Below are 12,041 nucleotides of genomic sequence, written 5' to 3' on the forward strand. Positions count from 1 at the left end.
ACTGTATTAATACTACCGTGCGCAAGGACGTTAAGACGTATGTGTACACATTCTTAAGTCTTTAAAATGCTCAAAATTACTCTTTTCCTTTAAAATTCCTTTTAAAATGCTCAAAATTACTCTTAAATAGAGCATGTTTTAGCATATAATATTTTTCAATCATAACCGTGCGTGCTTCGTGAGGGTCAAAGTACGGCGGATCACCTAACTCGTCCTCAGTGACGAGTTCAAATCTAGTTATATTATTATTATTGACAATAAATGATACTGTATACTTACTTAATGCGTACTGCATACTCATTTTCTATGGATTGCCTTTCTCGTGCAAAACTACAAAACTTTTGAAGAAATTCAATCCCTTTATCTGTATGTTTCTTTATAGGTTCAAATTGATCCTGAAATAGAAGAAGCAAATTGAATGTTAAGTTTAACCCATTGAACCCTGCATTATTTACATCTTGCAGCACCCTCACCCTGAGTTATTTGGACAAAATATGTTTCTTTTTTTATTACAATCATCACAAACAACTTCTAGGCCCTGTACCCAGGGATGTCACCAGCTTTTTGGAGTGCCGGTCGGCGATCATTCCGCAATTTCCAGGGGGGGGGGGTTAGGTAAACTAATTATTTTGTTACAATATGTAAACTGTTGAAATAATAGTGGTGGTCGGGAGCCTGTAAATCCTAGTCGGAAATGTTGAGTGCTGGACGGGGCCGTCCACCGCCGAACAGCATGGTGACATCCCTGTGTACCGCTACCATAGCCGTCCATCAACCCGACGCACGACTATTATCACTACCAATGGCACTAGCACTATCGTGATCGGCTTAGCCTAGGGCTAGAAAATACACTGTTTACCTCGCTTTCATTTTCCAAATCACTTCCTGGACAATCATCATCATCAATATTTTCTTGGGAGTCATAAAGTATCAATCGTAAAGCACCGTTGGCATTTATTGTCAAATTATTCAATATAAATTTGTTTTTTAAAAAAAATCCACACGTACGAGGCTGTCAGAATGACTTCGGAATGATGATGTCACAAAATTACATCATATTACACATACTGGTCAGGTGATTACCCCGAATAATTGTCACCTGACCCGCAAAGCCGGTATACGTAAGCGCGTGGCTGTTTTTCAGGCCTTCCGGGTTGAAAGGGTTATGTGATCAGTTAATACATCAATCTGAAGAACATTATATCAAATTAATGTTAAATCCTGATTACTTTACAAGTACCGTTATGAGAAGCAGAAATGTTCCTCCTTCATGCAGTACAATAGTAAATATCCTGAATTCTGCTTTCTTAATTGGCTATAATATAATTATATTATATATGTAGCCTCATTTATGTATTACTGTATGTGGGTTGCTGACTGAAATAAATTAATGTTTTTCTAATAAACTCTACAGTATCATCCTAAAAATAGTTAGTTACTACAATAGAACACTAATGAGTACCATAACCATAAAAAAGATCTCCTAAATTATATTTATCTACTTGACTTTACAGCCTATATTATTTCAAATGTAAATATTTTGACCAGTTTACTACAGGTTTATTACCTGATATTGTTACATTTTTACCTGTTATTATATATTTCTGTTATACATTCATGATTGCACCTGTAATTCAATGTAAAATGTTTTTATAAATTACAAATAAATAAATACTGAGAATTACAGTTAATAATTTGAAGATGTTAATACATAATACACACATGATTAAAACTAAATTAAATTGGTTGCAATGATCTTCAATAGTTAAATTTTTTTCACCCGGAAAAGTCGCACCTCCTTACTTGAAGTGGCGTCACCAACTTAGCAGTACATGGTAGTAGAGCTGCAGGCTGCTTCTCGGTGGAAGCTACTGGAGCCCAGCATACTGATGCCGAGGTACCTGCGTGTACACGGTAGTAATGGCAACGCTATCTCAAAATCTGGGGTGTGTTCCCTTAATCCTCCCATTCAGTGTATATTAGGCATTTTTCGTTTTGACTACGCGGCCAGTCTACTACGAACTAATGGACCGTGACGGCAACGCCAAGACACTGTTCGCGTACTACACCAAGAGCTGTTTTCGTTTTTCTAAGGCGACTACGACCTAGGTGTCAAAAGAGTCGGGAACCGGGAGAAGAGGGGTATCAGGCCTGCTCAGGAAATTTGTCAAATGCAACGATGATGTACAAATAAATGACCATAACATTTTACAACAGAGGTAATTATATAGCAAGGCTTGATACACGACACCATGGGCGCAGATGCCCTAGCTAGCGGCACCAGATAATGTGTTTTCTCCTACCCGAAATCCACCCTCCCTGACAAGGCTAGGCTAGGCCTAAGGCTAAGAGGCCCCTTTTTTCACTATCCACTGATTTACCTAATTATATGTTGTGACTATTCCGAAATTCCTCATTTATTGTATGTATATAAATAGGCCTTCATAAAACATTTAATTACTCACTTGTTTTAATAATTAATTCATTATTGAACGAACAAATGCTCGATCGTGGATGCGATGAAAATTGCAACCCCAACAAAGCAGTTTGCCAAACAATCCGGTGATCTGATTGGTCAATATTAGGGTAGTCGCCACTACGCCAAATTCAGAAATTGGGGTAGTCACAGAAGCTGTCACAACGCCGATTTAGCCAGTAAGGTTTGTGAGCATGCGCAGATGTCTGTTACGCTCTATTAGTTCGTAGTAGACTGCCGCGTAGTCAAAACGAAAAATGCCTATTATTAGTACTTAATAGTTACACACCATGTAGAGGAAAACAAGGTCCTACACTTGAACAGCTGCCATCTAATGATGAAGCCTTTTATTAGCCCAGTACTCTACTGCCAGTTCCCACACCACTATTACAAATAGTGTGGATACTATTATCTACCATTACATAAACACTATTATAAACACTAAACATCTACAATGGCCACAGTGCATTTAACCTAAATCTGACCTTTACCATGTGAACTAAATGTAATACACTATAGTCTACTGAAGAAGAATAGTATACAAATAATAATTGGCTGTACTATTTAAATGCAAATGTATATTGTTGTGGTAGTTAGGGGACAATTCATAAACTACACTAGTTGACTGTGCAAACTTGGTGAATAATATATACCGACAGGAGAAGAAATATTAAAGATGGAGAAAACATCAACACATCTGTTATCATTGCAACTCATTAAAACAACATCATCACTGAAAAACCTAGGTCATTAAAATATTACCCTCTTTATGGTAGAAACCAATTGTTCACTTAACTTCAATTTTAGGAAGAAATCGACTGTCAGAATATACAAAACAGAATAACTCAGACATAGACCTAATAAATTTTTCATTGTTTAATCAGCTTGATATCAATTAAGGATGGCATCTACATGCTACAATAAACATTATCAACAACTTGTAATTACACACCAAATACATGTCAATGAACCACCATAAGAATCAATAAGAATATTTAGCAGTTGATAAAAATATTATTCTAAATGAATCATAGACGTGGTGTCCCTACACATGCCTCTGTAAATTGCTTTCAATAAAGTATACACAGGGAAGATATACTTGGTTACTTCCGACTGATTTGCTTTTCTATGAAACCATGGAGCCTCCATGATGAAACTAAGCAGTTGTCGAGACCTTTCGAGGTGGGTATTGGGTACTGTTTGTAACTAACTGTTTAAAACATTACAAATGTTCCTACCCGCAATTAGATTTGATAAAATGAGCATGCCATGCATTACTAAACAAATCCAACCAGCTGGTTTCTAGAGGGCGTCTCAAAACAGAATTGCATCACATTTTTATGAAATCATGTGGAATAGGACCAATGATCTATTTCCCTCGTTGATACTACAAATTATTAATATTCTATAATGAGTCACTTATCTGAAACTAAATCAATGGTACATATATTATAAATTACTCTCCATGACTCATCATCATGGTAAACATCTGTACTTCACCATTAATTAAAGAGAATTTTAGAAACACTGCCAATATTTATATATTATGCTAACTTCATACTCCATTCTATACATTTTTGTACTAATCAGTGCATTTTATTTCTTATATTATATCATAATAATAAGAAACTTTTAAATTCAGACTATAATAATATTTTATTACCATTTATCCTAGTCAACAACTGTTATTCAAAGTGCAGAGGAACGAAACTTAGCTTACTAAAATTTTTTATATAAGAACCCGTAAAATTTTGTGCAGGCTCCATGTTCTAAATTTTTTTTTGTCTTCTTATTTTTAAACACTTTTCAAATGAGAAAATTATTATTGTACAAAAATGTATTTAAGTATTACAGTACTGAACTGCATTATAGAGGTACATAACCACACCTACTGCAAATAAGGTACAGATAAGATCTGTTGGTTTTCTATTTTTAAATAAAAAACTACTTTGACATTTTTCCTCAATCTCAATTTGTTCTAATTTTGTTTTAAAGCAATTTCAGCCTCAGTGTTCTTATAAAATGTGTTCTTACAAAAAAAGTATAATGGCCCTCTACACGAGACTGAATTATTATTAATATTTTTATTTCTCCTTTAATCTTTGAGTGCAATGGGACACCATTTATGTATGTGCATTTTTAAAGGAAGTGTACTTACATCCATAATTGGTATCAACACATATTAACTGTAAGTTTACACTACCATGACACATTATGTTTATTCTTAGGCATAGATTGATATACAATACATTAATCATTTGAAGAAGCTACTGGCAATCATAAAAGCTTGTGGAATAAAATGCCATATTAGTCCTAGAATATTGTTCTTATATTGTTAGTGTATTGTTATAGCATTATCAAGTTGTTGTTAATAAATATAAGAGCATTAATTAATCAATAATGGAAGTAATCAATCCATCAATAATGTAATTAATTACATTACCTATTACAGAAATTTACTACATTTATTAATGTTCAGTACTACTGTATAGTTATATTTAAAGATCATGTGGAATCCCTCATCAGACACATGATTCAGAAAATGGACTAGAAAGCAACAGATAACAAACAGACACCATAAATACTTAATCATAAAATAGTAACACAATATAAAACATCAATACTTAAATATGTCAGTTAGCCAATAATTCTACTACTGCATATTCCTTTCATCCTGTATTGTAATTAAGAATGACAATCTATTGTATTATTTCAATCACCATTTACTTGGTATAAAGCTAGTATGCTACATTAACTTGAGTCACTGAAGCTGTGGAATTTTACTTCCAATCACTATTGTCAGAAGCATAGGGACAGATGTTGGATTCATGAGACCTCCATCAATATAACCTAGTCATCAAAATGTCAAGACCACAACATGTATGCTAATAATGGATGACCAGCATTTTTTATCTTTTCTGGCATTTACATTGATCAAGCCTGAAATCTCAGTGGCAATGTCAGCAATTTAAATTGTATCATAATAATTGTAAAAGTATATTATTAAGACTAGCAACGAGGGTCTTAAAAGATAAAAACAAAAAATAATATGCTGTAAACCTGCCAAATTATCTGGAAAAGAAGATGAATAAACATGATACATTTTATTATTATATAATTTCTATAGAATTATTAGTATTGTCAAATTCTTCAATAGGTTAAGATGCTATCACCAACAAATAGAATGGCTACAGTAACCTTTGGAACATTAGTAATTACAAATTTTCATATAAATGTTATCTGCATTGAGGAAGCTCGCTCTAACAACTAACCATATTTATTTATATATAATGGTTGACCATCCCAGCTTATTTTAAGGTCAGCTGATATTCAAGGGCACTTTTAAATATGTTAACTAAAATATATTATGCTCTGAATCTAGGTCTGGACTTGGATTTCAATGGTGCATGTTTATAAGCTCTCTATTTACCTATCATTTTCAGTTCAAAGGTGTAACAGGTAAATACTAATAGATCAGTATATTTTGCTTGCTCTTAAATATTCAAAAAATATTCTGGCTTTTTAGTGGATATATAGTCAACAACAAAAAAATGTTACAGTATATTTGACAATTATTCTACTTTCTAACATATCTATATAAAAAAAATCCAGATTTTAGGTGCTCAGTAAATTATATCAATTTTTACATACATTTAAAGTAAACATGGCAGGATTATTGACAGCAATTTGCGGTCTTGAATTTTCATCGTAGATTGAGTACGACATTCAACCTTCATGAAAAAAGTTCATTGCACAATTTGTGTCATGATTGATAAAATGTAATTTTAGGCATAAATTATTGAAAAAATGTCATTGTCCAAGTAAAAGACTACTCATAAATATTTTATTCACCGTTGGCTTATCTTTAATAAAGGTAACCTAGTATTTTGAAATTGTTAATGATCAAATATATAAAATTTCATTCTTCATTTTTTTTGTTTTTTTGTTATAGGCCTACTCATACACAGATTTCAAATTAAATGACAGAATACCTTGTGCCAGTGTAAACAGGAGAATCTAGCATACTGTAGTTGGAACAGCCCTATCCTATTCTATTGTATTGTCTTGTACTGTACTGTATCATAGTACACAATAAGGTAGTTTGAACATAAATTATCTAAAGATCCAATCAAAATGAAAAACGAGTTTATGCTATAATGCATGATTCACCACAATAAACACAAGGTAATCCACTGGGTCAGAATCACAATGATACTGAAGCTCTACAGTCAAATCTTATCTGCAGTTTTGCCATTATGTTAACAACTGAATCATGGATATATTAAGCCCACACATTAAGTAGGAGGGAAACCTCAGAAATTATCATTCTGCATCGACCTTATATTCAGTGTTAATCTTACAAAGATGAACAACTGAAAGGAATATGTTTTTTTTTTAAATATATTATTTGCTAAATTCAAATTTACGTTAAGTAATATACTGTATCAATATATATACAACAATGCAGCCTGACGCGCCCTGTCAAACTAAAGACTATTGAGCTAAATCGTAACACTGTCTAAGATTGCCCCTTCAGGTTAAAACTTTTAAAATTTCTCAGTTTGTCCAATACTGCTTAGTTTATTCAGGTCCCTCTGTTTCCAATTCAACTAGACAATTTAAACTTTTGAGTTTTTTTCAGTAATAATATATAATAATTATTGAACACCTTTATATCAGTGGCACACACTCATACATAGTACGTTCACATAAAAACTAAAACATCAGATACATAAACACAACACAATAAAAAAAAAAAAAGCAGTAGGCAGTGTTTCTGTTGGCCTTTCTCTGTTTCATTCTGTTTCTGTCCATAAAATAAAAGATTATTGCATTTTCATTTTGCAAACGTCGAATCAAACAAAAAAAATCTTTGCTGCTGCAAGGATACAGGTAAAACTTAAAAGCCAGTCAGTGTTTCATACACTGTAGGTAATTGTATTGAGACTGGTGATAACAATAGGAAAATTGAATGAAAATCCCACGGCTTAATTGCACGGAAATATAAAGACAAAACAAAATCCTGCACATGACAACTGTGTGTTCCTGGAGTCATCTCTCGAGATATTGGAATTCTACTTTATAACCAATTACAAATTATCTTTTTATATAGGCAGTGTTCACAAATAAACTGGAGAATACTCTCATCCATAAGGCCAAAAAACAAAACAAAAATAATTGTACTTTTTTCAATAGAGGGATTTAGCGATGGGCATCATGTGACCTAACTTGGATGTTGGATATTAACAATCGACTGGCACAGCGTTGTTTTACATGGAGATTGCTAATGCGGCCGTCCCATCTTTGTTGCTGTAAAGATCATAATTCCTAGTAAACTATACCAAATTGATTGGAAATTAAACTTGAGAATATTGCCTTAATGGTATGCTAACGCTTTAAAGGATACTGGCCGCAAACATTGAGATTGTTTGACAATGTTAGGCCTAGGCCCCTGCACATCTATGTTAGTTATGCATGATAGTCTTCGAGCCGCAAACTACAATGCGATGTTAGGGCTAGCTAAGGTTTATGAAGGATCACTTAAATTTCAAAGCATATAATCCTTGGAGAATGCTAGTTAGTTTCTGAAGCAACTAGTAGTTAGTAGGCCTAGAGGCATAGGTCTAGTATCGAACATAAACTTCATAACAAGTGACTAAATTTGTCATATTTATTGCATACTGATATTTAAAAAGTCTGAAACGGCTGCACTGGACACTGACGGTGTCTGGCTGGGCCTAGATCTATCTCTACCTACTGTATCATTTATAGTATCATAAAGCACATCAAACAAAGTTAGCATTCATCTTCCTCTCAATCCCTATAGAAGTACAATGAAACATTACGGTGACAGTACATTTACCAGAGTGAAATAGTACTGAACGATTTAGTTCTTGGCCTATCAATCTCGCTCAAGAAAGGGTCATCAGCTAGGTCAACAAAACAGAGGTTTTGATATTGAACACATTGCATTGTTGTCCAAAATTCTGCATGATGGGTGTAATAAGTTACCATTCCTTTCATTAGTTCTAGAATTACATTTATGTGACCAAACAAACAGTATAAACCACATTGGTAAATGAAAGAAAATATGTGGAAGGTTCTGAAGTATTATAGAGGCAATAAGCTTATTGGTTAATTATGATGTAACGTGACCAATGAGGAAATTATGCCATTATATAAAATGCTTTTGAGTGCTCTGTAGTTGTATGGCTAGTTTGATCTTTCTGGAGTTTTTTTTTAAACACAAGTTTATGTGAGTGTTGTTTTGAGACCGGATTCTTGTTGGAGTTTATACAGAATAAAAGTTTATTTGACAGTTGTGTTAAAACATTGTCAACCGAGTTTATATTTTTTATATGTCAAGGAAGGATTTCTAGTAATTTTGTTACTGCTCAGAAATATGTCAAGTAGGAATTCATAACATGGTGACAGTGGTGGCTGTTCTACTGCATGACAATAGGATAAAATATTTGGAGGGAATTTTAAGATAATTTATCGGAGAAATTATCGTAGAAATTATAAGTGCTACGGAAACATAGCCGTAGTCTAAAAAAAATTACTTATAAGAAATTATGCAGAACATTTTTAAAGAGGTAATAACTGATTTATTTTCCAGGAATTAATTTTAACATTTTATGTTTTCAATATATTATTCTATACATAATTGACATTATTGCTAACGAGGTAAAAACAAATACAATAATCAATATCATTAGATCAGAATATGTTAATATCATTGTACTATGTAGTATATGGCTAAAGTAACTTCTAATAGTGTACATGTCCTAACCATATTGATGTAATGATATAGAAAACATGAATATTTTTTTTAAAACATTTAAATCATTTCATGAGTCACTGTTCATTGACTTAAAGTTCCTTGAGTATTGCACTTAGTTTGATTACAGTGAATGGAAATTATCATACTTAAAATAATATAGTACCATACTTAAAACACCAGAACCAAGGTCAGGAGAGGCCATATTCTACTTCCTCATGTTGGTTCAGGAAGAGGAGTTTACAATTTAAACAACCACACTGGGAAATGACAAATCCGACTAGAATATTATCACAAACTTAATTACAAGACTTCAATCCATTTTATTCCACTAGACAACTGACTACAAAGCAAGTTTTGATATCAAAAACCAACACAGTGATCAATGATAAAAACACATAGGTACAGTTTTTTGGAGGCCTCAATGTGGCCCAAATTCAAGAGAGGCTCTTATTTGAGAGTACCGTAGTATGTAAATGCTCGAATAAGCACTGCACCAAACCTGTTTTTTTTTTTTTCGCTAAGCGCTACTCTCGAATAAGCACTTGGTACTAAATTAAGAGTATATAAACATCGTGGTGTGTAATGAAACACTTGGAGAAACAGGGTTTTAAAAAGTGTCATAAAATGAATAAATAACTCAATGAAGACATAAGTAATTCTTTATAAATGTTTGTTTATGATGACGTAGGACCTATGATAGGCCTACCAAACTAAGGGAATATGTGAGATACTGTTATTAACATGGGAACCGGCATGGAAAGCGTTGCACTGAAGCATCCAAAAATTTTACAGGCGCCACGACGCATATTCAAGCATTTACAGTATGCTTATAACAAATGTTCAAAAACCAATAAAGTTGGTATTTCCCATGATGCATTATCTTAATTTTAAAAAATGATACCATGTACAGTTGTTTAGTACATGGCTATCCTTTATTATATCATTTTGTCTGTGAAAAATTATGATGGTGTCACAACAATAACAGTACAAAATATTAGGGCTTGTTTGGGGTCCTCACATTAGGATTACTTTTGATTAATGAGTATGGGTGATTATTTAAGAGGGGCAGATGAGAGGTGCTCATATGACCATTTATGGCATTTAAATTCAGTTAATTGGTTACTTGTAAACAGTTTTGCTGACTAATAAGGCCTAAAAAAATAATTGTTTGTTTGCCCTTTAATGCTTAAAATTGTATAAGAAGGGAGGGGGGGCGCAAAAAAGTTTCTTTTTTTTTTTCTCCTGTCACCAAAATTAACATATTAAATCGCAATGCTTGCCACTACGCCTGTCTCACTATTTGTTTTTCAAAGGGTATTCATCAGACTGAATAAAAATAACCCATAATCAAAAAGTAGAGTAAACAGTATAGTAGAACCCCTCATTTATGTACGGGACGGGCCCACAGGTAAAAATCATTCGTACGTAAAATCGGGGGTTGTGTGAAATTCCTATGAATTTACACTACCGATATGCTAGGCTGGGCTAGGCTAGGCCTGGACTGGAATTTTCTTAGATTGAAGCCAAAACTCCAAATTGTGCTTGAAAGAAATTCAAAATAACAATCATAAATGTACAGTACTATACATACTTGTTAATGTGTATACAAACTTTATTAATAGGCCTATATGACTTATCTTGTAGCTTACGAAGAAACACAGCCACGTGGGTGCCGCCACAGCGCGAGTAACGCACGCAACAACATTTTTCACTCGATCCATGGGCTTGTGGCTTCAAATAAATACCTGTATAGAATAACCCGGAAACCAGGGGTTCACTTATTAAAAGAAGAGCACTGATTGGCTGTAGGCACGGCGCTTGGACTTTATTTTTTAAATTTTTTCTTGTATCAGTACGATTGTTCTACAGTACCGCCATGAAATATTGCACTTTTACCTGCGCACAGGCTTCGTAGATACATCGTAGCCTGATATAAACAATCTAACCTGCGCGCAGGCTTCGTAGATACATCGTAGCCTGATATAAACAATCTAAGCAAGGCTACGCGAAGCGAACCTAAGAAGCAAAAGCATGTTGTTTATTTGTATGTGCAGAAAGACTGCTGTAGCTTACTGGAATAAACAATTGTTTGATAATTTGTGAATGGCAAACATGAGTTTAGACCGTTAATTTAAAGTATGGAGCTGTTTTTCAATAAGAAAAACGTACACTTGACTTCATGGGAGTCTCCTCTTGCACTCGCTGTCCACGACAGGAATTTGTTTGTACTGCTGTATTATTTTTTTTAATTAATTAGCCTAGGCCTAGCTTATTTTTTATTTACAATTATTTTACCTCATTTAAAATGTGAAAAGATTGTTCATCAAATAATATTTTGTAGTCTTGATTTAGTAAGATAAATAATAAATATAAAGGAGAATTAACGTCCGTTGGTTGTAAAATTACCGAATGTCACATGGAAAACCCAATGGAAAATAAGCCAGCATTAGACGTCAGAGTGCGCGCCAATCAAAACACAGTAAAGTGTGTTAAAGGTTAACCTCGTGGCAAATGTTGAAAAGCTGTGAGCAACAGTGAGTAAAAAACGGAGTAAATGCGGTCTAGCATGACTAACCTTAATTCGGCAAGGTATTGATTTCTATACTTCCATTTAGTATTGGATCGCTTTGCAGGTTGTTCTGCTTCAAATTACGGTAAACAATAAACAACGTGATCTGTAGAAATCGTAATTTGTACATGATTTGTCATCAGTATTATTTAAAAGAAGAAAATTCCTACTACCAGAAGAATAATAGATTAAAATTCTCCGAATTGGAAAGT

At 33.5% G+C, this 12,041-nt stretch overlaps 1 protein-coding gene across 1 annotated transcript in view; it reads right to left on the minus strand.

Moving 5' to 3' along the window:
• The window catches only part of LOC117116696 (formin-binding protein 1-like), a 50,857-nt gene that overhangs the window by 36,510 nt on the left and 2,306 nt on the right, over positions 1–12,041 (minus strand). Inside the window, exon 2 of the mRNA XM_033260796.1 lies at positions 280–395. Within this exon, the coding sequence (XP_033116687.1) occupies positions 280–395 (116 nt within the window). The remainder of the gene's footprint in view (positions 1–279; positions 396–12,041) is intronic.

The sequence above is a fragment of the Anneissia japonica genome, unplaced genomic scaffold, assembly GCF_011630105.1.
Source record: "Anneissia japonica isolate Jap-2015-1 unplaced genomic scaffold, ASM1163010v1 scaffold2284_len378405_cov197, whole genome shotgun sequence".
Classification (NCBI taxonomy): domain Eukaryota; kingdom Metazoa; phylum Echinodermata; class Crinoidea; order Comatulida; family Comatulidae; genus Anneissia; species Anneissia japonica.